The following is a 24,116-nucleotide window of genomic DNA, read 5'->3' as shown; positions in this document are numbered from 1 at the left end:
CAAATCAGCAATTTCCAGTGAAAAGCTGTTCTGGCAGATACTTCCAGACCAGCTCAGCCCTGGAAAGGGAGAAGGGACTCTTCAGGCAAGAAGAGGAAACGAGGGATAAGCATAGACGGGATGCCCTGAAGGTTAAAGTTCAGAGGCCAACCCCTTGGGAATGCAAATCACTGCAGACGAGATGATCACCCAAACCCTCGCCAGCTGCAGGCTGCTGTGTGGCTGATGTGGAATGAGCTGTCATGTGGCTGGGGGCTGGTACTGCCAATTTAGGAGGACAGAGTTATATCAAGCCCTTTTCTGTGATGTGGAAGTCAGGAAACATGTTAGGCACAACTGCCCAGGCGAGGAGGAGGTGGTGGTGTAGTGGGCACATGTAACAGGACCTTTTCCTGCGCTCTCAGCTGGGCCTCAGCGTGGGCCGAAAGCAGCTCCTTGCAGACCCCTGGATTCCCGGCTTCCACCGCCAGAGAGAGAGGCAGGCAGCCGTCCTGTGAAGGGGACAGAGCGGAGCGGTGGAGGGGGTTGCTTAGAGGTGTAGTGAGCTCTTTCAGTGCCCAAGGCAGAAGTGTGCTAGAATAATGCTGAATTATGCTGACCCCAGAAGAGCAGGGTGGGCGGGATGGGGTCTTACCTGCCCTGGTTCTCTGTGGCAGCTGCCACTGCGGCAGCTCCTCTTGCAGCAGCATTGTCTTGGGTTGCTGCAGCTTGGGGACAGCCTCCCCACACACCGCCTGCAGCAGTCTCACAATGTGGGCTCCTTGGGCCATTCCTGGTACCCCATTTGTTCCCCCTCACCCCTGTACAGGGCTGTGCCTCCTGAATCCCAGGGGGGGACTCCAATATACTCACTTCACACCCCCTAAAACAGCTCCACTGCTAGATATGGGGCTCTTCTTGCCCAGCTCGGATGGCTGGTGACACAGGGCTGCACCTGCTGCGGCCAAGGCTCTGGGGAGATGAAGCTATTCTGGTTTCCCCTCTAAGCTGGCACCTGGGGTTGGTGGCCCCATCACCCCCATCATTATGCTACTGCTGGAGGTCCAGTCCGGCCCTGCAGGCTGCTGCATCAGTGCCTCATCTCCAGGCTGCGCCTGTGTGGGGAGGATCCTCTAGCCCCAACCCCACTCAGAGAGGGGCCCTGCTTACCGTGTCCGGGTTGAGCCTGGCATCTTTGTGAGAAGCCCTCAGCAGGGTCTGCACCACACCGACAGCCCCGAGGGGGCGGAGAGCCGCATAGTGAAGAGGCAGCTGCTCCTTGGGCTGCAGGGAAGGAAAGCGAGATGCCCCCTGAAACCTGCTGGGTTTTCTAGTTGCTCATTCACTTGTGAGCACCAGGCACGCGTGGGAACAAAAGTGCGAGAGAGCCCAAGGGACCTCTCTCTCCTCGTAGGATGCAGCTTCTTCTCTCACCACGAGGGCAGCTAAAGACCACAGTTCACCCTGGACACTTTGGGGCCAACAGAAGAGAGATTCACTCCCTGCCCAGGAGATAGATCCAAAGAGGAAGAATAGATCAGGGGGCTATAGTGAGCAGCTAGGGCTGGTTTCTGGGCAAGCTGCTATGAAGTCCTAGGAAGACTCATATCCCGAGGTTGTCTACACCAGGGATAGGAAATTATTTGGGCTCAAGCGCCACTTAGGGAGTTTTGTTGAGCTCTCATGGGCCAGGCCAGCACTTCCTGCTCCCCGCCAGCAGCAGCTCATCAAAACTCCCTAAGTGGCTGTGTTCATGCTGGGTTGAGCAGCTGGGATAGGGCTGCAGGCAGGTGGGGAGTGGCATCCAGGAGCAGGATAGGTAGCCAGGGCCAGGGTTGGGATCTTGGGGTGGTGACATCGTGGGGCCAGGGACTAGGGCAGAGCCGAAATCTGCTCCCCGCACACCCCTGCCTGTGGAACCGGCACCTGTTGCAGGGATGTGCGGGCAGCAGATTGTGGCTCTGCCCTGGGCCCCAGCCTCGGCCCCGGCCCTGTGCTGTCACCGCCCCATGATCCCAGCCTCATTGCCCATACCACTTATTGATACCGTTCCCTGCCTGGCCACGTGCCCTGCCCACGTGCATCCTGACCCTAATGGTAAGTGCAGAGCGGATGTGCCAGGGTGCCTGGGCAATGGGTCTGGGTCTGACAGTGGCTTGGTCTGGGGTTGACATGAGTTGAAATTTAGCTAGTGCATTGGGACAAACACTCCTGCTTTTAGTTAAACTGCAATGACTTCTTCCAGGTGCAGTGGTCAGGATCTGGGCTTTGCATCTCCTCTGCAAGCCGTAAGTACGTTGTGGAGAGACACACGCCATGGCATGCACTAGGCCTGCGCAAGTCAGCAGCTATTTGATTCGGTTTCAGATCCAGCCTCTTAGGATGCCAGCGATCCAATCCGGAGCTCCAGACCGGGTTCCTGCTTCAATCCGGCCGAAGCTTCGAACTGCTTCAGAAAGCCTAATGAAGCCAGCGTTTCGATCTAGACATGCTGCTTTGGATACCAAAGCATCCGAAGCTTCTCCGTATCTGAAGCACGGTCCAAAGCCTCACACAGCCCTAGCATGTACCAGATGGGCATAACCATTTTGCAAACTACATGCGGGGCCTCCCCTTTCCTGCTGCCAGAGTCCATTGCCACGCTGCAGAGCCTAAGCTTTCATTTAAACTTCAACCACATGTCAAGCCCTTCATGGTTTTCCTAACAGCAACTCTTCAGAGATCATGCTTGTTTAAGCACTGGATAAAGCAAGAAAATAGCGGGGAGGATGCTGGCGGTAGACCAGACACTTGGAGGTCTAGTTAAAAAATGATAAATACAAGCGCCAATCCCCTGCAAACTCAAGCTGTCTCCAACTCCCCCAACATGAACGGAAAAGGGAGAGGCATCCACTCCTCAGGTCCCCCTGCATCCTGGTGCCGAGGACCTGAACCACCTCCCACAGCATCCCAGGGGCCTTCCCCCAGCTGGAACCCACCTAACCTGTGCTTGGCAGGGCTGAGGCTGGAGGAGGCCTATGAAAACTGCTTGGCCTGACGTTATTTCCTCTGATCATTGTGTTACAGGCACAGCCTTCAAGACCACGCTCTGTGTACCGGCATTTCCCAGGGAGACATCTCTGGGGCAGACACGCAGGCTGAATGTTAGCTATGCTCTGCACCACCTGCATGCACTCCCTGGCTTAACATGACAGATGCTGCTTACAGTACAACCTCCCTTGCACTAGGTTATTTCAATCAAAATACTGGCCATGAAGTAGCTTGGAGCCTTCTACACGTGCTCATGTTCAGGGGCCAGACGTAGGTGGCTTTAACTGCATCCGAATCTCCAGGCTTTCAGGGGTCTAGCCATCGTTAATGGTCACATGTACGTCCACAGCACTCTGAAGGGATGCAAGCTGGCTCTCTTGGCAGGGGAGAGGAGCAGTAGCATGCACAGTAGTGTGCAGGAAGTGCAGGATGGGCCAGTTTTGCTTGCAGTGGGTTTCCCCCTGCAAAAAAACATCCTTGCCGACCTCAGGCCCCTGGCAGATATGCAAGTGAGGGTGCGATGAGATCTGATGCAGGATCCCCACAACTGTACTTCCTGCCATGCTACATGCCCCAAGATGTGCCCCTGTGGCTAGGATCCCAGAGCAGCCTCCGTGGTTGGGAACCCAGATCAGCTGACAGTGCTTCCAGTCACCGGAGCACACCCAGTGGCTGGGACCTCCAGCCTGGCCACACCTTCAAGTAATGGCATGATGGGAACCGGTCGCAAAGTTATGATACATTTTTTGTGGCACAACTTTGGGCTCATTCCTTGTTTTATCACATCATTGATTGCATTAGTGTGTTGCTGGTTAACAACTTAAGATGTGTTTAACTGGTTAATCACGTCCTGGTTCTCTCTAGCAGGCCTTCCCTTCACACGTCCAACTTCACCTTGGCTCTCACCTGCAGCAAATGATTTTGAATTAAAAGAAATGTGGGGGCCTGCTATTGCTCCCACTTCCCTTAGCCAGGGAATGTGATGTGGACTTGTGATGCTTTACACAAGTTAAAAGGCCTTTAGATAATTATATCTGCTATGAGTATAATTTGTCACAGTTATGCTGGTCAGGAAGGAGTTTTACCCATGGGCATTCTTGCCTTCCTCTGTAGAGGGGCTGTAGACCTCTGCCTTGTATTTCTCAAGCGTATTTTAACAACTTTTTGCAGCAGCAAGACATTGGCCACCATGCTTTAGCTGTGGCAGATTAGGGTGTTATGCCTCATGGTTGCATCAGTGTTGACTATGGAGTTTTGCTAATAGGTGATACAATGGATTTGTATAAGATGGTTTGGATAGGGATGATCCTGCCTCTGGAGGGTGGGGAAGGGTGGACTATGACTCTTGGAGATCCCTTCCACTTGTACTTTTTTTTGATCCTTTGGTGATTTCCTAAAAGCATGCTTTGATCCCTTTAGGTTCTTACCTGGATCCCTATGCAAGACCCTAAGAAATGCCCTCCTAGGTCAGCCCACAAGTCCATCTAGGCCAGTACCAGATATTTCTCAGTGGAACTGGGTGCTTGCTAAGGGGAAAGGGTATTTATGTAGGGTCTATCCAGGCTGATTCATTCCCTGCCTCTCTTCCCCTACAGTTTCCCATATTCAAAGGCCTAGGGAGTCCTCACCTGGGGGCTATACCCTTAACTCTCATGTTTAATATCCACCAATGCACCTATTCTCCCTTTTGAACATGGTTAAATTAACAGCCTCAGTCTAGTGTCATAAAAGTCACTTAGAGTTATTGCCATTCAGAAATGGGAATAACTATCCCAGTATAAGTGCATTTCTGCGATAGAAATATGTCCACACTAGCCAGGCAGATTGCCTCTCAAACCAGGCCTGGATGGCTAAAGCAGTTCCACACTCTATTGCAGACAATCCCCATGGAAATGCTCAGCTTGGTATCGAAGCACCGCTGTCTTGCAGTGAACTCCCCACACTCCTGTCACATCAGCCCTACGTAGGGTAGTGTGTGACTGCATGCGAGGGCAGCCTGACGTCAAGCAAACAAGAGAAGGCCGGCCCCGGCCCCAGCCCTCTTCCAGAACTCAGGTTGACTGTTACCAGGCCTTCCAGGTCAGGGGAAAAAGACTCCCACTACCACCACTGGTTGCCCATTCCCATTCACATCCCAGCCCTTGGAGAGTCGATTCTTTCCCTCTCACCTGTTACCACCTCAGCTGCTTGCCATGATACAGCTGTACCCAAGGCACCCACTGCCCTACCTGCTTCCCTTGCTAAGTGTTGCCTCAGGCCGGTAAACTGCATAATATCAGTGTCAATCTGAGATTAAAGAGACATGCGAGAAAGCAGCGGGGAAGGTTGTTTCACTGGGCAGCCGATGGAAAAATCCACATGAACAATAGCTCCATTGTGTGCAGTGATCTGACCCTTTGAAGTGAGCATCTTGGAGACAACGGTGCCGTTAACGAGAGAAAGGACAGTCTGTTCCCTCTTGCCCAGATCTAGAGATATGCTCAGAGGCAGAAGCCTCCTGACTGACAGGCACTGGATGGCTCAGACGCCCAGAGAGGGGTTGAGAAGACTTCTGCTTCAAACCTGCCGATTCCAGCAGAGCTGCATGGCAGGCATGTGGAATAGGCAGAAAGTCACAGTGCAGCTCCTGATAGGAAAGGAGCTGGCAGCACTAATGGGCAGCTGAAGCTGAGCACCGAAGGGCCTCATCCCTGGCAGGTGGATGGATGCACACTGGCATGGGAGAGGCTTGTCCAGCTGCTGCCACTGCCCAACTTCTATGGTCGCCAGAGCAGCATGTCGCTCTCTCACATAGACCCAGCATTTCTGTGGCTCTTGGGAAAGCACTCTCTAGGCTGGGCTGTCCTCTGACTTTCAAAGCCACACGTGAAGCAATGCAGGAGGTATTCCACACAGCTCCTTCTTCGCCTACCACCAACCACCCCCTGCAAGCCTCAAGCTTGTACGCATCTTCCCACCCCAACCACTTTGCTTGGTGGCGTGTAAGTCTCCTAGAAATAACAGCATCCCACCCACCCACAGAGCGAGAGCTTATGAGATTACACTGAGGAGCGAGAATACAGTTTTGCCCACTCTAATGGCTGCAGAGTAAGAGACAACTGAGGGTGGGAGAAATGCCCTTCTCCAAATAGTGACAACATGGGTTGTTGGTGATGGCTATAACAGGACATTTAGATTTCTTTTTAGGAATTGGCTTGTAGGTAGAGTAGATCTGCATTAGAAGAATGGTTCAGGGGAATGGCAAGGATTGATTAGTTTCTAAAAGCCTTTTTGTGAAAAAGTTTCATAGCCTTCAAGGCAGACATTGAGGTCTGAGGCCAAAGGACAAACAGGCTGGGAGATTTGAACAGTGTTCCCTGAAAACCCATAGCAAAGATATGCTTGCCACATTGGGCCCAGGTTGCAGTGCCCAGCTGCAAAGCCCCTGGGATTTCTGGTTTTGGTGGATGGACCAAATTAGGAGGCCGGACATGCCCGAATTAAGACACTGGTAAATGACCAAATTAAGACGTATGCATACGATGAGTTTGTTGGAACAAAGGAATATGCTGACAGAACAAATGTGGACAGTATGAAGACCACAGGGAAACCAATCAATGGTGTCCAGAAACGAAGAGTCATCAGGGGAGAAAGAATACAAAAGGAGGGATTTCAGAATAGCAAAAGGTCCCTGAAGGGGGATCCCCATACCACCATGGGCAGAGGGCACACCACCAGCCCGTCTCACCCATCCCACTGGGGGGAGAGGGGGCCCTTGGCCTTCAATCTCCAAGTCTGCTGGCATTCAAGAAACAACCACAGGGTGAAGCTCATGTACTGGGCAGATGCACCTTTCTTTCATGAACTCTGGAACTGGTAGATAAATAGAATTCATTATTTTGTTTCCCTTGCTTGCATTACTCTTATCTGCCATCACTGTGTATCAATAAAATTTGCCTATTATCAAATTGAAGAAGTTGTGGTTGGTTTGAAGGTTTGTATCCTCCCAGAACAAGGTATCTGGGTCATAAATCCAGTGCCAACAGTTCGCTGGCTGCTTTTCTAACCCAACCTAATTAGAGGAATAAAGCAGCTCAGCCTCCTTGGCCTATTTCTTGTCTGCTGACAAGCTGCAAGGGTGGATAATAGGTGGACTAAGAAATCCAAGGAGAGCAGGGAATGGGACTTACTGCTGTCATTGGTTTCATGCGGGAGGTGCTCAGATGTTATGGGGAGGGACATCACTAGGCACCTTTAGATAGACAGACCAGACTCTAACTTCGATTTACATGAGACAAGTGGCAGCTGGTCACAGCAGTGGGTCCCTATTCGTTTGGTGCTGGGTCTAGGGCTGTGGATGCTGTGGGATTTTTACTGAATGAGGTGGTCCTAGCACAACAGAAGAAGGCAAGCCCAGGCTGAAGCTTGTCATACCCTTCCTTATTTATACTCTTTCCCTTACAAGTTCAGGTCAGGAATTTCTGGAGAAAGACGCAGAGACCTCAGTCACATTTCTCCCTTCCACTGCCCATCCAAAAGATTGCACCTTCCCCAGCACAGCCGGCCCCAGTGCCAGGATGCGGTGTGCACTATGGGGGGTTGAAAGGTGCCTTCTGAATCACCAGCACCACTTCTTGCAGTGCACAAGTAGTCCTTCAGGGTCCCCTGCCCCCATACTGACCAGGGCCAAACCTGCTTTGCTTCTGAGCCAGAATCAACTAATGGTGACTCACCCACGGGCATACATTTATTGAGACTTCTTTTACAAGCCCTTCACAAGGATGAATATGGGTTACAACTCATAGGCAGCGATAGACTAAGACAAGCTGCCCTTGTCTTTCTGGGCTGGCAATAAGTAGCTCAGAACCTGTCCACCCCTGGGATGGGAGTCTCTCCAGCTGCACCTCTGAAGAGGGGCAAAGGTATTGTCTGTTCCCCATCACCAGCTGCTGCCTGGCTCCGCTCCAAGCCCGGTAGGAGGATGTGGGATCAGGGCAAGAGCAGCTTTCACTTAGGGAACCAAACGAGTTTCCTCAGGAATGCAGCCAAAGGGGCCAGCTCTGCCATCTGGGCAACACGCAGCACGCTGCAGCCAATGCTGTGTTCCTCCCTCTGTCTGCCACAGATGCACATGTCGAGACATTTCCAGCCAATGGCCAGCACAGAGCAAGACTGAGCAATGAAGAGATGCTATTTAAACTCCTTCTGACAAATGTAGGGTGTTTCTCTCTTTTCAGATTCAAGGCCCACCCCTTGTACTTGTGCTTGAGGCTGACGGGAATGACGCTATGGGGACTTTCTCTTCTCTGGCTGGGTTGCGGTCTAGTTGACACGCAATGCAAGGAAGAGGGTCAGAGGCTGTGTGGCATGTGCTGGCTGGCAAAGGAGCTCTGCCCCAGGGCTTCAGGGGGGACAGCAGACCCAGATGCTGCCCTTCTGACCACAGACAGGGGACCCAGCTGGGCATGTAAGCCAACACATGCCCCTTTCCCCCTCGTGCACCCATGCTCTCCTTGTTCAGTTTTGACTTACAAATAGATGTTCTTTAGGCAGTGCGTAGATGAAGAAGAGATGCTGTGTTTAGACAAAGAATTATCCTGTTAAATGATATCCAGTCCACACCAGAACAGGGTTTGAGACTACCCAAATACCTGTTCATCTGCCTCAGCCTTAGCCTAGAGGTAGTCATCTTTGCCCATAGCCTTTCTACTGACCTTATAGCAAACTAGTCTCCTCCTGACATAGTCACAGAGGGCCCATTACCGGAGGGTCTAAACACAATGTTTGTAAAAGACAAGGTGGAAGGAGAATGAAAAATGCATCCCGATTTGTACGTGACTGCTGGGGATGGACAAGATGCTGGTTGGAAAACGGATTTTTTTCTACCACAAGAGAATTCTGAAAATTAAAAAAAAAAAATGGTCAGAAAATAATCACCTGGAATCAGAGTGAAAGGTGAATTTTTGACTATTTCAGCACAACAGAAATCTGCGAAACAAATTCAGTTTGGGAACAGAACAATCAATTCAACCAAAGCAAACACAACTTGCATTTCAATAAAGCTGAAAAATAATATTAAATATTGTAGGCTATTAATTATTGTAAAATAAGTCAAGTTGAAGTGTTTGGCTGTGCGAAAAGGAAACAAAACATAATGAGTTTTCCAGGGAAAATTGCACCAGAATTGATGCATTCCACAAAAGCACCCCCCACCTTTTTTTTTGTGGGGGGCAATGCTGCATTTTGAACAGAAAACGACTTCACTGAAAATGTTTCAGCCAGTTTGAGAAAAAACATCAGGAGGTTTAAGGATTTGTCTGTACATGTTCATCCCACCTATCTCTCTTCAAAAAAGACAATAGCAGTACTAGTGATCTGGGATCCCTCTACAATAACGGACCTAGGCACAAAGCCGACACGGAAGGAAGAGCATCTGCAATTGTTCACTAGAGCAAACAAGAACTTCCCGTGTCACAGAGAAGACCGAAAGAGCTGCCTTTCAACCCACTGTTCATACCACAGAGATGAGAAGAGGTAGGACAGGCTTGCAGAAGAGGATTGGAAAGTACCTCGAGACTCATCTGGTCCAAACCCCCTGCATCACTGCAAGAAATAACGATCCGTATCAAATGCGTTTCCCCTCTATTTGCATCACTGCAAGAAATAATGATCCCTATCAAGTGCTTATCCAGCCTCCAGCCATTTTTCCTCTGCTCAATGGCAGCCTTTCAAATATTTGAAACCTGCTATTGTGTCCCCACTGGATCCTCCTTTCTCTAAGCTAACCTTAGCTCTCTCAGCCTTTCTTGTATGGCTTGCCTTCTAACACCTTTATCATTTGTGTCACTCACCTTTGGACCCTTTCCAGCTGCCCTACACCTTTCGAAAACATGGAGCCCAGAACTGCACACACTACTCTAGGTGAGGCCTAACCAGTGCCAAGTTGAGTGGTACCATCACCTCCCATGTCTTACACCCGAGACTCCTGCTGATGCAGCTCTAAGTCACACGGAGGACTCAAGTTGAGTCTGCGACCTGCCCACACCCCTGAATCCTCCTCTGCAACATGACCAGCCAGCCAGTTATCCCCATTCTGCATTTTGTGCATTTGGTCATTCACCCCCCCAGATAGCACCGTCTACATGAGTGTGTTCAACGTTATTCTCGTTGCCAGCAGACTCATCTGTCTAGAGCAGAGGTGCTCAACCTGAGGCCCATGGGTCAGGTGTGGCCCATGGAGCCATGGCATTTAGCCTGCAAGACATTGCATGGGTCTGGAAATTTAGCAGTGGGAGAACAATGGCAATGCTGCCGTGCTGCCCTGCTGCCAAACTCCCAAGCCTCCTGCATGTCTGGTTTGGGGCCAGGCCACGGCTCCTTGCGTCCCTGCATGGCTGGTTCAGAGCTACGCCATGTCCCCTTTCCTTATCCAGCTGGACTGGGGCTCTCACTCTCCTCCACGTAGCTGGATGGGGTCCCTTTCCACTCACCCTGGTTACCGGATCAGGACCACTGGTCAGATCTGGCCCATGAATGGACCAGCCACTGCCTATCCAGCTTCCAGGCAAAAAGGCTGAGCACCAGTGGGCTAGAGAAGGAAACTACAAAATGAGGAAAACGGCGCTGAAATTCATGGCCTGACAGGACAAGAAGTCAATGATCCCGGCTGGAAGAAGCTCACTGAATGAGGTTTCCACCTTACATATAATGAGGCAGATGTTGGCCGTCTTAGGTGGCCTCCACTGGATTTTCATAAGAAAGGAAGTTGACACCGTGGCAGAAGTAGGCACAAAGGCAAAAACCACTTTGTTCCTCCATCTGCCTGCCACAGATGCACATGTCGAAACATTTCCAGCCAATGGCCAGCACAGGGCAAGACTGAGCAATGAACTCCTCTCTACAGCTGGACATGGACTTGCTGGTCATTAAAAGAAATGAAGACCCTTCTGTCTCTTTAGGCCTGGAACAGGTGCTAGAGAGAGGCTCGGGGTCCCGGGCCTGCTGGCTCTGGCTTTGTGCATGTGTTATGAAAAGTCCTCACATTCCCCTAACTGAAGGAGGTGTACAACGCCTCAGGGGAAACCGTGAGCAGGCTGCTTGCAGCTATAGTCAATCCAAAGGCTTACAATGGGGCAACAGGCAGCCAGGGCAGAGGATGGGTGGGGATGCTCCTGCCTTCCCAGGTCCCGATTGGCATTGTTCGGCATGTTCTCCCCATGCAACGTTGATTCCCTACTGTGAGAAAGATCCCCAGTCCCACATCCTGCAGGCAGGCTCCATGAAATCCCAATCCTGTCTGCGGGATCCCGGCATGCATGCTCCATGCTTCCTGAAGCCCTCCTCCAGCCCAGGCATTCATTTCTCAGGCAAACTGTACCCCCATCCTTGATGTGTGCTCCGGGGGCTCGCCCAGAGCTGCACCAAAAGCGAGGCTTTCAGGTCTGCCGCCAAACCAAAATGAAGAGAATTGGGACAACCTGCCTCCCGCTCCCTTCTCAACCCTTCCCATTGACCGGTATTTCAGAAGGAATGAAACAACCCCTTTCCACTTGGGACAAAGCACTTCTCCTTCAATTTACTATAAAATGCTTAGATATTCCTTAGAGCAGGGGTGGGAGAACTCAGGTTCCCTCTCTCCCAAGTGAGGGTCCTGACTGCCATACTCTTTCTCACAGAGAAACCTCTCAAAGCTTGAATCCCCAGTGAGGAAGTTCCCTACCGTGAGCTCTACTCGGCTGTGAGAAGGGAAGTAATGGGAGCTGCTTGGTTTGCGAGGTTTGATACTGGGTTGGAGAGAGCCCCATAGAGAAGAAGCCTGAGCTGTGTGGTGCAGAGAAGGAGGGCGTCTGCATTTACTGCATAGGACAAGTCGTGTCACCACTCTGGGATGTGCCGTGGGTGATGGTCTGGAAGCCCCACTATTTCAAAACCTAAACAGCGAACAGGACAGCAGGTCCTTTCCAAGCCCCGCTTGCCCCTGGTGTTTTTTGTTTGGCAAATATCCCATTTTGAATGACCGGCGGCAGTGGCGAGAGGCTCCCTCAAGAGCAGCAGTGCTGGGAATGATCACTCTGGTGAAGAAAGAGGTGGGGGAACCAAAGGGCCAAAGCGGCACATCCCTCATCACATCAGCTTGGGTGCACGTACCCCTCCCGGGAGGTTGGGATCTGCTTTCCTAGCCAACAGCAGCCGGATGATCTCCTCCTTGGAGTGGGCAGCGGCCACGTGCAAAGCGTTTCGGCCATTCTGGAAGGCAGCAGAGAAAGAGCAATTAGTGACGCTCCTCAGGGCAGTTCCCCAGCCCAAAATAGTGCCTAAATAGTGTGCCCCGCGGGGATGGCTTCTCCCAAACATCAGTTCAGAGCGGCTGGGACATGGTGGCCTGAAAGAAGAGGTTTACCCTCTGAAAGGTTCAAGATCTTCCCCATCTAAAGCTTCCCCCATCCTGCCCTGCAACATACCTCAACCCAAGCCTGGAGGGACCATCTCGAGCCCTTTTTATACCAGTTATCACAGTGAAATCACAGCCCTTTACTTTATCTCTAAGCATGGAAGGGGAATTAGGCTCCGCGCCTGTTCATTACTTACCATACTAACGAAGCAGGCGGTTGGGGAGCAGGTGCATCGAGGACACCCATCCATAGGGCGTGGAACAGGGGCCAATGTCATCTTGTGTTGTTGGATGGAAACTGCCCCAGGTCACTGCTGACCTAGGGACAGCTCCTGGCCATCCGGGGGCAATAGGCTGACATGTTCCTGCAAACTAGGTCCTGTTTACAAGAAGCAAGGTGCAGTGGCCGCTGAATCTCAGCCCCCCCTTGACTAGACAGGAATTGGAAACTCAGAAACGTCCGGCCAAGGAACATGTCATAGTGATTTCACCAAGCATCTTAGTGGTTAACAAGGATAGCGACATTTCGGAGCTATCAGAAGTGATAAAACCCAGTGGATTGTGACCAGCAGACTTCTTACCACCGAAGGCCCAGAGCATCATGAAAAAAAGAAAAGCAGAAAACCCCCCAAAGTTAACAGCATGTGGGTGAAGCCAACATATGGTCTCTACTCCTAACCCAGAGATTTGTTAGTTGAGCCAACTGTGTGGAAAGCATCAGCTGGCTATTGCTACTAAAAATAAATCACAAGTTAATGGCCAAATAGTTCTTCAGTTAAGAGGAACAAATCTCTCTGATGAAAAGAGATATCAGAGAACTAAGGGGTGAGACAGAAAACATGTCTGGGAATAGTTCAGCATGACATTATTATTTTGCTTTCAGTATAGTATGGTACTTATAGCATAGCATAGCATAGTATAGTACAGTATAGTAGAATAGAATAGAAATATTTTGCTTGTTTTACAGCACTTTTAATGCAAGGGTCTTGAAACCTCTTGAATTTAGCGCAGGGTATAAGCATGTGCTGAAGTCCCATCGAAGGGGGTGGAATCAGGACCTGAGCCCTGTCAGCTCCCGCCCCGTTGCCTAGACAAAGGAAATGGACTTGAAACAGCTTTTGTAATGGATGAGCTTAATTAAACACCCTCCGACACTTCATTCCCAATCCAGTAATGAAGCATAAAGGAATCATCAGGCAACTACTTCTGACACGTAATGTAACCTTTCCAGCCTCTCTCACAACAGAATCGCCAAAGCAAAACATTCAAAACAGATAATCAGGTTGAGACCACTTATATTTAAGATCCTCAGACAAAGCCTGTGCAACAGCCTTGGGGAGGAAGCTGTCTTCTGTACTCAGGGCAGAGTGCAGTTGAAAATTGGCCTATAAACCCTCCTTCTCCGGGCTTGCTTCTCCACTTCTGCTCCCTGCTTCCCTGGGCCACATGCGGTCTGCGCCCTGCTCCATTGCAATGGTTGGATTTTGCTGTATTCTCTTTACTGATAAATGACCAAAAAAAATAAAATAAAAAATGGTGCCCTCTCATGCAATTGTCAGAAGGTGGCTTTATTTCGGACAAGAGCTGATACGTTAAATTGTTTTCAGCTGACTCGCACCAGGCAGACTAACTGTGAAACTTGGAGTACCAAACTGTGAGCATTGTACTCCACAGAAAAATGAGCCATATGTTTCTAAACAGAGACACTAAAAAGATGGTGAAGTCATGGAAAGGCTGATCCTAAAGCTGAAAACTCAACCTTCCCATGTGAGGGGTGTTGATTGAATTCCTGATCGGAGACCAGATTGTGAATGGCATCGGGAACAGCCAACTCGGATTAGTGGAAGACGCAGAATTAACCCCGGAGCAATTATTAGCTGCCCAATAAAGTCACTCAGTCCAGACAGATGTTTCTGGAGGACGAGGTGGGGATTTGGACTCTCTGTCACACGGCTGCTATCAAAAGACAAGAAGACGTGAGAGCTGAGGCAGAAGGCAGGATTCATACTTAGTCCTATTAAATCAGCCCGGACTGTCACCTGCTGACATTTTGTTCAACAGAAAATTGACAGCAAGAACGCCTGCCCTGCTGGAAACTATTATCAGTCCCTGGGGCCTGCAGGAGGAGAGAGAGGCAGGCGAGACAAAAAAGGGCAGTCGAATTTGGAAGGGCATGTGTCTGTCAGGGGAAGTGATGGTTGTTCACAGCACTGGGGTCACACCAGATTGCTCTTCAGTCATTTGAGGTTGCACCCTAGAGAGACGCTGAGTACAGAAGAATAGATGACAAGCTCTCCAAAAGCCAGGGAGAGGAGAGAAAGAGCAGCATGGTGTCACTCATCTTGTCCGGGCAGGTCTCCAACCAGCAGCACGGCACCTGGTTGAGACAGCCAAGCCCCAGGATACGAAACGACCAGAACGTGTGGATTGCTGATGCCCACAGGTCGCAGCAAGAGAGTTGGGCACCTCCAGGACCAGGTGAACGTTGCCGGTCAGCGTTGACGTGTAGGCTGATGGATCGCGGGGCTGGGAGGTCAGCCAGTCTAGCCCCCAACAGATGCAAACATTGCTGATCCTAAACCATCCCAGACAGATGGGCATCTAGCCTCTTAAACCTCTCCAAGGAAGGCGTTTCCACAACTTCCCCGGGCGGCTCGTTCTGCTGTCCTACCATCCTTTCACTTAGGAAGTTTTCCCCGTCCGGAGATTTCTGCAGCAGACAATCCAAATGGCCACATACACGTGCGTGCTGCTGTCTTAGTTGCAAGTCTACTTATGTTTAGAGGATTACATCACCTAATATAGTTGATGGATTCCACATTGCAGTTGTCCCGAACGAGTTTCCCAGAAGCCTCGGCGGCATAAAAGAACTAAAGGGCTGATGAATTTCTGAATCTGCCGTGCAGAACGTACTAAGGCGGACAAGACTCTTTGGGTGAATCTGATATTTTTTATTAGACCAACTTAAATAGTTGGAAATCTTTTTTTCCAGCTATTTCAGTTGGTCTAATAAAAGATATCAGATTCACCCAAAAAGCCTTGTCTGCCTATGTTCTTAGACTAACGCGGCTACAACCTCCACCCCTGGAACATACTAAGTGTATTAGAGCAGGGAAAGGTCAGTCGTTTATGAACCAGTAGGTACCATCCGCCTGGGAGGACGAATTAAGAGTCCAGGTGCAGAGGGAAAAGTCCTAGGGACCTGATTTTTCCCCAGAACATTACCTCTGGTGTAGTTACACCTCCCGAGGACCCGGGGGAAAAGAGCTGGTTTGGGTGCATTCGCTGGGGTCCCAGGATATAGATGTTTCTCAAATGTTGCCCTCTTCCTCTGACGAGCTGATCGAGACCCTCGAACACTCACATTGCAAACAGGATGTGTAAAATAAGCCCACTGGCAATCCCTTGTGTGGTGCAAACCCAGAGGGGCCAGAGAAAAGAAAGCTTATAGGCTTGTACATTTTCCTTTCCTTTCTTTTCAGTGCTGCTGTGTTGGTCGTGTGTTAGCAAAGTCCTCTTCTATTTGGGCCATGTGAAGAGATGTGTGAGCCACTTAAGAAATGGAGCGGTAAAAGGGTTGAATTCAGCAGGCAGGACTCAGTTGGTTCACGGGCCATGAACCCATATGTATTACCTCTGGTGGGCAGCTATGCCTGTGGCTGTTAGGTTGCTCACAGGTATTTATAACTAGGAGGTTACAGGCTGTGTTAGAGAAGGCTAAAAGAGCTTGCCTCGTTTAGCCTAGCCAAGCAAAGGCAGAGAGGGGCTATAATTGCTCTTTATAAATGCAGAGGGATAAGCAGCCAGAAGGGTGCAGGACTGCCTGAGCTAAAGAACAATGCTGGCACAAGAACAAGTGAATAGAGGCTGGTCATGAATAAGCGTAGGTTGAAAATTAGGAGGTGTCTAGCCAATGAGGGCCTGGAGCAGCCTCCCAAAGGGAGAGGCAGGGCAAGAACGGCAGCCAGTTTTAAGATGGAGTTTAATTAGTTTTTGAAAGTTTATGTGAGACAGTTGCCTGCAACAGCAGGGACTGGAGACCCCCTGCTATTCCCACGTCCCTAGTTATGGGTTATAGTAATTCTGTTTTTTTAAATGCAATTGTTGTCATGTCTTGTCTCAAAAGGAAAGACGTGCACTTGGGGATTGTGCCCTTCAGGGCTGAGCTTCCCAGGCTCTGAACCCAGAAAGCGCTGACTCTAGCACACAGAAGCAGCCAGAGAATACAGCAAACCTCTTGCACACGTCTGAAGCACTGACTGTCCCAGACACATCCTGTTCACCTGCTCCCCCAGGCATGCTCCAAGTCCAGAGAAATGGCAGTCCCTAGGGTCTGCTCTCAAATGCACCAGAAACCGAGATCCTGAGAACGGCATTTCCTGGGCTACTTTCAGCTGGGGTTGGGCCATCAAGTGAAAGTGAGGACAAGAAGATGACCCTTGATGCCATGGAGGAAGAAGAGCCAGTGGAGGGAGGCAAAGGCAGAGGTGAGCCGGGAAGTGATTTCCAAAGCAGTAAGAGGGCAGAGAACCAGGGTGCAGGGCAATACGACAGACAGGGTGTGACAGTGAAGGTCTAGGCAATAGCTGTAGCTGTGTAAGCAGAAAAGGCAGGCTCTGACAGACCTCATGCAGGGTAAAGCCGTAGGATAAGAGTCAACAGCATGCCCTTGCTGCCAAGGAGGCTAATGGCATCCTGGGCTGCACTGGTAGGAGCACTGCCAGCAGATCGAGGGCAGCAATTTTTCCTCTCCATGCTGTACTGGGGAGGCCACATCTGGAGTCCCATGCCCAGTTGTGGACCCCCCACTACAGAAAGGATGTGGATAAGTTGGAGACAGTCCAGAGGTGGGCAGCGAAAATGGTTGGGGGCTGAGGTTAGATACCAGGGAAAACTTTCTTATGAGGAGGGTAGTAAAGCACTGGACTGGGTTACTAGAAAAGTGATGGACTCTCCATCCTTGAAAGTTTTTAAGGCCCAGCTCAGCATAGCCTTAGCTGGGATGATGTAGTTGGGGCTGGTCCAGCTTTGAGCAGGGGGTTGGACTAGATGTGACCTCCCGAGGTCCCTTCACCCCCTTCTTGTCTGTGATTCTATGATATGGGCATGGCTTGGTTGTGAGGACTGAGGGAGAGCATCAGCGATGCTGAGATTACAGATAGCGGTGTCCACAGTCACTGAGAAAGGCAGGAGGAGGCAGCGCTCCTGCCCTGGATGGACCCCAAGGTGAAGCTGCTGCAGGGGATTAACACCATGCATCCCTGCAGCCTGCCTGTCCTATAGGAACGGGCTGACAGCACTTCCCCACCCTGTGCAAACCCCGAGAAAAATGTCCCATTAACGCAGCACATAAGGCTCAACTGCAAGATTGACTGTTGCTGCACAAGCAGCTGCTCCCAGACCTGTCCTGGGCCTTGTAGTTCCTCCTGGAAGAGAAGACCCCTCTAATACATCTTCATGACAGGCGACAACGCTATTCTGTTACAGCAATAAGCCTGTCATTATGCATGAAGGACTCTTGCCGGAGCAGCTTTGAATAATCGTTCAAGCTGTTACTGAGAAACTTCAGCTGTGAGGGGATTCGTCTAGCAGCTTTGTGCTCAACCGGCCGTGAAGTTATTACGCAGCGAGCATGCTTGGGCAATGCTCGCCTTTACGCTGAAACTTGGTGCCGGAGCCAGGTAAGCGAAGCACGACAAAGTCATTCTTCTGACATGCGCAGCATCTCTTGGCCTGCCCCGAGGTCGGCCTCGAGAGAAAGGGATCATGCGTGGTTCTTGGGCATTTGTAATTCTGAATTATTTACTAAATGCAATTAGTTCATAGGTCTCTGCTGGCAGATCGCTCCTCTCGGCTTCCCCTCCCACCCTGTGACGGGCGTAGCTCTGTGCAAACTTGCACCCGCTTCAGCTTCTGATCTTGGTTTATCATAGAGAAGTCTCACATCAGATGAGATTCCAGATCAAAATCAAGGATGCGCGTGAAAGCAACCAGGTGAGAGAGATCTCTTCCCATCAGCTTAGATGCTCCCTGAGATCAAACACTCATCTGGCTCTTTATGTATTTCACTTGAATTGATGTAAACCATCTGTTTACATTGATGTAAACGGCGAGTGGGTAAGGTAACTAGTAGGGTAAAAGTGTTAGACTTTAGGAAAGCTGATCTCAATGCACTCAGGCGATTAGTCAAGGACGCACTGCAGAGTAGGAGTTTTGATGGGATGGGTGCCCAAGAAGGGTGGCTGTGCCTAAAGGAAACGATCCTTTGGGCACAAAGCAAGACGATCCCCGAGCGAGGCAAAAGAGGGAAAGGGGCCAGGAGGCTTCCATGGCTGACCAGAGAAATCCAGGGCAGCCTAAGGGCCAAAAGGGGAGCACATAAAAAGTGGAAACAGGGTGAGATCACTAAAGATGAATATACCTCCTCTGCTCGTGCTTGTAGGGAGGCAGTTAGACCGGCCAAAGCTACCATGGAGCTGAGGATGGCAACCCAAGTAAAGGACAACAAGAAATTGTTTTTTAGATATATTGGGAGTAAAAGGAAGGCCCAGGGAGGAATAGGACCCCTGCTAAATGGGCAGAAACAATTGGTGACAGACAGGGGGGACAAGGCTGAACTCCTCAACGAGTTCTTTGCCTCAGTGTTCCTAAGCGAGGGGCGCGACAAGTCTCTCACTGGGGTTGTAGAGAGGCAGCAGCAAGGCGCCAGACTGCCATGCGTAGACCCTGAGATGGAGCAGAGTCACTTGGAAGAACTGGATGCCTTTAAGTCGGCAGGCCCGGATGGGCTCCATCCGAGGGTGCTGAAGGCACTGGCCGACATCATTGCAGAGCCACTGGCGGGAATATTCGAATGCTCGTGGCGCACGGGCCAAGTCCCAGAGGACTGGAAAAGGGCCAACGTGGTCCCCATTTTCAAAAAGGGGAGGAAGGAGGACCCGGGCAACTATAGGCCAGTCAGTCTCACCTCCATCCTTGGTAAAGTATTTGAAAAAATTATCAAGGCTCACATTTGTGAGAGCCCGGCAGGGCAAATTATGCTGAGGGGAAACCAGCATGGGTTTGTGGCGGGCAGATCATGCCTGACCAACCTAGTCTCTTTCTATGACCAGGTTACGAAACGCCTGGACACAGGAGGAGGGGTGGATGTCGTATACTTGGACTTCAGGAAGGCCTTCGATACGGTATCCCACCCCATACTGATGAACAAGTTAAGAGGCTGTGATGTGGATGACTACACAGTCCGGTGGGTGGCGAATTGGCTAGAGGGTCACACCCAAAGAGTCGTGGTGGATGGGTCGGTTTCGACCTGGAAGGGTGTGGGCAGTGGGGTCCCGCAGGGCTCGGTCCTTGGACCGATACTCTTTAATGTCTTCATCAGCGACTTGGATGAGGGAGTGAAATGTACTCTGTCCAAGTTTGCAGATGACACAAAGCTATGGGGAGAAGTGGACACGCCGGAGGGCAGGGAACAGCTGCAGGCAGACCTGGACAGGTTGGACAAGTGGGCAGAAAACAACAGGATGCAGTTCAACAAGGAGAAATGCAAAGTGCTGCACCTAGGGAGGAAAAATGTCCAGCACACCTACAGCCTAGGGAATGACCTGCTGGGTGGCACGGAGGTGGAAAGGGATCTTGGAGTCCTAGTGGACTCCAAGATGAACATGAGCCGGCAGTGTGACGAAGCCATCAGAAAAGCCAATGGCACTTTATCGTGCATCAGCAGATGCATGACGAATAGGTCCAGGGAGGTGATACTTCCCCTCTATAGGGCGTTGGTCAGACCGCAGTTGGAGTACTGCGTGCAATTCTGGGCGCCGCACTTCAAGAAGGATGCGGATAACCTGGAGAGGGTCCAGAGAAGGGCAACTCGTATGGTCAAGGGCCTGCAGACCAAGCCCTACGAGGAGAGACTAGAGAAACTGGACCTTTTCAGCCTCCGCAAGAGAAGGTTGAGAGGCGACCTTGTGGCTGCCTATAAGTTCATCACGGGGGCACAGAAGGGAATTGGTGAGGATTTATTCACCAAGGCGCCCCCGGGGGTTACAAGAAACAATGGCCACAAGCTAGCAGAGAGCAGATTTAGACTGGACATTAGGAAGAACTTCTTCACAGTTCGAGTGGCCAAGGTCTGGAACGGGCTCCCAAGGGAGGTGGTGCTCTCCCCTACCCTGGGGGTCTTCAAGAGGAGGTTAGACGAGTATCTAGCTGGGGTCATCTAGACCCAGCACTCTTTCTTGCCTATGCAGGGGGTCGGACTCGATGATCTATTGAGGTCCCTTCCGACCCTAACATCTATGAATCTATGAATCTATGAATCTGGGCCGACAGGGAGAGTTTCAGCTAGTCATCGGAGCGCACATGGGAAGATCCTTGCTTTAAACCAGACCCCAACAGTAAAGGAAACAACCAGAAAGCATGGCCGGCAGATGCGGGGATGATCTGAGGCTACTCCTACTGCCGTTTCTGATGGGTGTCCTCGGGGTGGAGGCTGATTTGGCTCCATGGCGTGAGTGCTGGATTGCAAAGCCAGGAAGCCTTGGCTTTTAGTCCTCATTCGGAAACTGCGAGCCAGCTTCTGATTGACTTTGCGCTGATAGCACGTATACAAAGCAGGTGAAGCTATGTGAGCACCTGCTGCGACTTGCAAGAGCCATTTACTATTGCAGCAGGGCGGTCGCAGGCAGCGAAGACATGCCGAGGGAGGGGCTGTGCGGAGCTGCGCGTAGCATTTGCTCTCAGACAGCCTGCGTGCTCTGCTTTCCAAATCCTCTCTCCCAGGGGGGCCGGGGAGGGCTTTGGTTTTGGCTGGGCCTCTGAGCCCTGGAGCAATCCTTACTCAAAATTAATTAGCTCGTTCCCCTTTCCAGTTAGAACGAAAGGAGCTGCCGCATGAATGAAACCTCCCTCCCGGAGGTCAGCGGAGACATTCATCGAAGGCTTTGTTTTTGGTGCTGGGAACGCTGGTCTTCCTGGAGCCAGGGGCATTCATTCTGGACGGCCAGCGGCCCCCGCGCGAGTCACCCAGCGAGCTGGCAGGCGCGCTCAGGACTCTGCTTGCATGGAAAGGGCCCCAGCTTGTTCTGCATTTGACAGGTGGGAAGTAAGCACTCAGCCTCCTGCACGCAGGGTCTGAACATCCTCCGCCTCGCCCCGCCATGGCTCTTGCAGAAAAGAGCGCTGTGCCCTGGGAACACCGGGCCGTGGGGATCCCTGCCAGAGCAGCAGGGGTGGGGGCAGCCTCAGGGAAGAAGCTGGTGACCGAGCAGGGGCTCCAGCAAGCCACCTGCACTCTTGGTGCCCCTCTGAGTGGCACTGGGAGCTCCCTCAATCTGCATTCCCAGCCTGGCTCTGGGAAGGCAAAAGCAAGGGATTAGCTCCCCCCTCACCCCAGCATGAGTTCACTCCTTGGCAAGGTCTTTCAAGCCCTGGGTGGAGGCAGGGTGGTAGGAATGGTGAGCCCGATTCGGGGCCTGGGCCTGGGAAGCTGGCTGGTTTGCTGCAGATGGCATGAAAAGACAACAGCCGTGTTCCCAAGTCCAGCATGAAACTGAGTTAGTGGAAAGCCTGCACCGATCACAGCCTTGGGGCCAGACCTGCAAAGGTGTTTGCACGCCTAGAGATGCAGAGAGTTGCCTCGCGGGGTTCCCAAAAGAGCACAGGCACAGGCTGGCATTCGGGAGGTGCCGCTCAGCTACCAGCTCTGCCCTGCACTCCTTGCGTGCAACGCACGGGGCTTTGGAAAATCCCCCTAGGCACCACCCTGCATCCTTACACCCCTGGTCCCTCTGGCTCTGCGCCCACCATCCTTCCCAACCCCTGCGCCCCTTCCCTTGGGCCACGTGCTCTGCAGTGCTATTGCAAACAAGCGCTCTGGGAAAGTAAGTTTATCAGGCTCGTGCCCTCCATCCCCTCCCCATTGCTTGTGGGTAGCTGTATCTTAATGCAACAGAAAGCACCGGCCTGTGCACTGGGCCAGGTAGCCACCAAGACTCTTTAAACAATAGGCGCTGGCAGTGCAAACTGTTTTGCCACTTCTCTGCTGCTCCAGGATTGTTCCAGCACAGGTATCCTCACTGCTCCCATCAGCTAGACCCAATGATCTGTGTCACGGGACTGCCCATAGGAAGCAGGTCACACGCAGGATATCTACACGGCATCACCTAACCCTGCGCAGAGATGCCCTGAGCTGGCTGTGCAGGCAATAGCCTGAGAGAAGGAGCCACCGTGGTGCCCCAAGCAGCAGGAGAGCTGCATTAGCACAGCACTGTGCCTGGATGAGCACAGCACCATGCTCAGAGGGCACGGTGGGTGCCAACATCCACTGACATCAAGTCATGGAGACTCAGCACCTGAAGTCTTCTATGAACCCGGCCCTTGCACTCTCTGTGCCTTGGTTTCCCCCTCCAAAAGGGGGGTATTTATGCTTTTTGCCTGCTTTCTGTAGCTCTGCAGCTCCTGAGGCTGTCTGAGCAGAGCGCAGTACTCTCACCTCCACCGTGCTTCGGCGTAACAAAGGATGAACACTGAAGTAGCAGCACCGGCCGGGCCCTCTCTTTGTGGTCAGGCACCCGCAACCCCATGCTTCAGGCAGGGGTTTTCATCGAGTCATGGAAATGAAGGGACCTCAAAAGATCATCAAGTCCAACCCCCCTGCCCTGGGCAGGAATACTGCTGAGATCAAATGAGGTGTCTGTCCAGTCTCCTCTTGAAGACTTGCAAGGTTGGGACTGCACTACCTCCTTGGGAAATCTATTCCCGATTCCGGTCACCCTTACCATGGAGAAGTTCTTCCTTACATCCAACCCAAAACCATCCTCTAACAGTTTAGGGCCATTGCTCCTTGTTCTCCTCTGGGGTGCCCTAGTGAACAGTTTTTCTCCCAGCTCCTGATATTCACCCCTTACACACTTATGCACAGCCACCAAGTCCCCCCTCCGTCGTCTCTTCCCCAGGCTGACCAGTGCCAGGTCTCTTAGTCTTTCCTCATGAGGTTTGTCCTCCAGGCCCTTAATCATTCTCATGGCCCTTTTCTGGACCTGGCCCTCCAGGTCTTTTTTGAAGTGTGGTGCCCAGAAGTGGACACAGGACTGCAGCTGGGTCTCACCAACGCCAAGCAGAGAGGAAGCATCACTTCCTTAGCCCTGCTTGTGACCCACTAGCTAATGCATCCCAGTGTGCTATTAGCTCTGCTGACTACAGCGTCGCACTGGCAGCTCATGTTCATTTTGTGATCGACCATAACCCCAAAGTCCCTTTCAGCCATCGCGCTCACCAGGACATCTCCTCCTAGCCTAGCCTGCCTCTCCTTCTTCTGTGCCTGCCCATCCCGGCACTGCTGAGCCAGCCCTTGTGTGGTTTCTTACCTTGGTTTGCTCAGACGGGTTTACACCTAGCTCCAGCAGCCTCTCCACAATGGCCAGTCTGTTCTCTCTCACTGCGACCATGAGCGGGGTCAGGCCTGACTCCTGCAGGGACAAGACAGGCATCATTGACTGCGTGTTCAGAGATTTGAGGTTGCTCTGTTCATGCCCCAGTGGTGTCATGAGCTGGCATTGCTCAGGTGGTGACAAAAGACCCCTTCTGCCAAGCAGCCACCACCATAGGAAGTCCCAGGTAGCTGGGATGCCGAGCTCCATCACACCTGCTATATCCAGGCAGCGTGTTCCCACCCAGCATCAGGGAGGCTGCACAAGTCCAAGTGAGAAGCCACGTGACGGTGCAAGCCAACTTGCCT

The 24,116-nt window shown here is 51.6% G+C and overlaps 1 protein-coding gene across 1 annotated transcript in view; it reads right to left on the bottom strand.

Moving 5' to 3' along the window:
- LOC102576391 (serine/threonine-protein phosphatase 6 regulatory ankyrin repeat subunit B) overlaps nucleotides 1–23,842 on the bottom strand; it is a 72,223-nt gene extending 48,381 nt beyond the window's left edge. Inside the window, exons 1-4 of the mRNA XM_019481813.2 lie at nucleotides 23,746–23,842; nucleotides 12,136–12,234; nucleotides 1,150–1,263; nucleotides 387–491 (exon numbers count right to left, since the gene is read on the bottom strand). Of these exons, the coding sequence (XP_019337358.2) occupies nucleotides 387–491; nucleotides 1,150–1,263; nucleotides 12,136–12,234; nucleotides 23,746–23,826 (399 nt within the window). The 5' untranslated portion in view covers nucleotides 23,827–23,842. The remainder of the gene's footprint in view (nucleotides 1–386; nucleotides 492–1,149; nucleotides 1,264–12,135; nucleotides 12,235–23,745) is intronic.
- Nucleotides 23,843–24,116: the final 274 nt, after the last annotated feature.

Source organism: Alligator mississippiensis, chromosome 3, assembly GCF_030867095.1.
Source record: "Alligator mississippiensis isolate rAllMis1 chromosome 3, rAllMis1, whole genome shotgun sequence".
In the NCBI taxonomy this organism is placed as follows: Eukaryota; Metazoa; Chordata; order Crocodylia; family Alligatoridae; genus Alligator; species Alligator mississippiensis.
The sequence above is the reverse complement of the archived record's forward strand: the minus strand, read 5'-3'. Positions and strand labels throughout refer to the sequence as shown.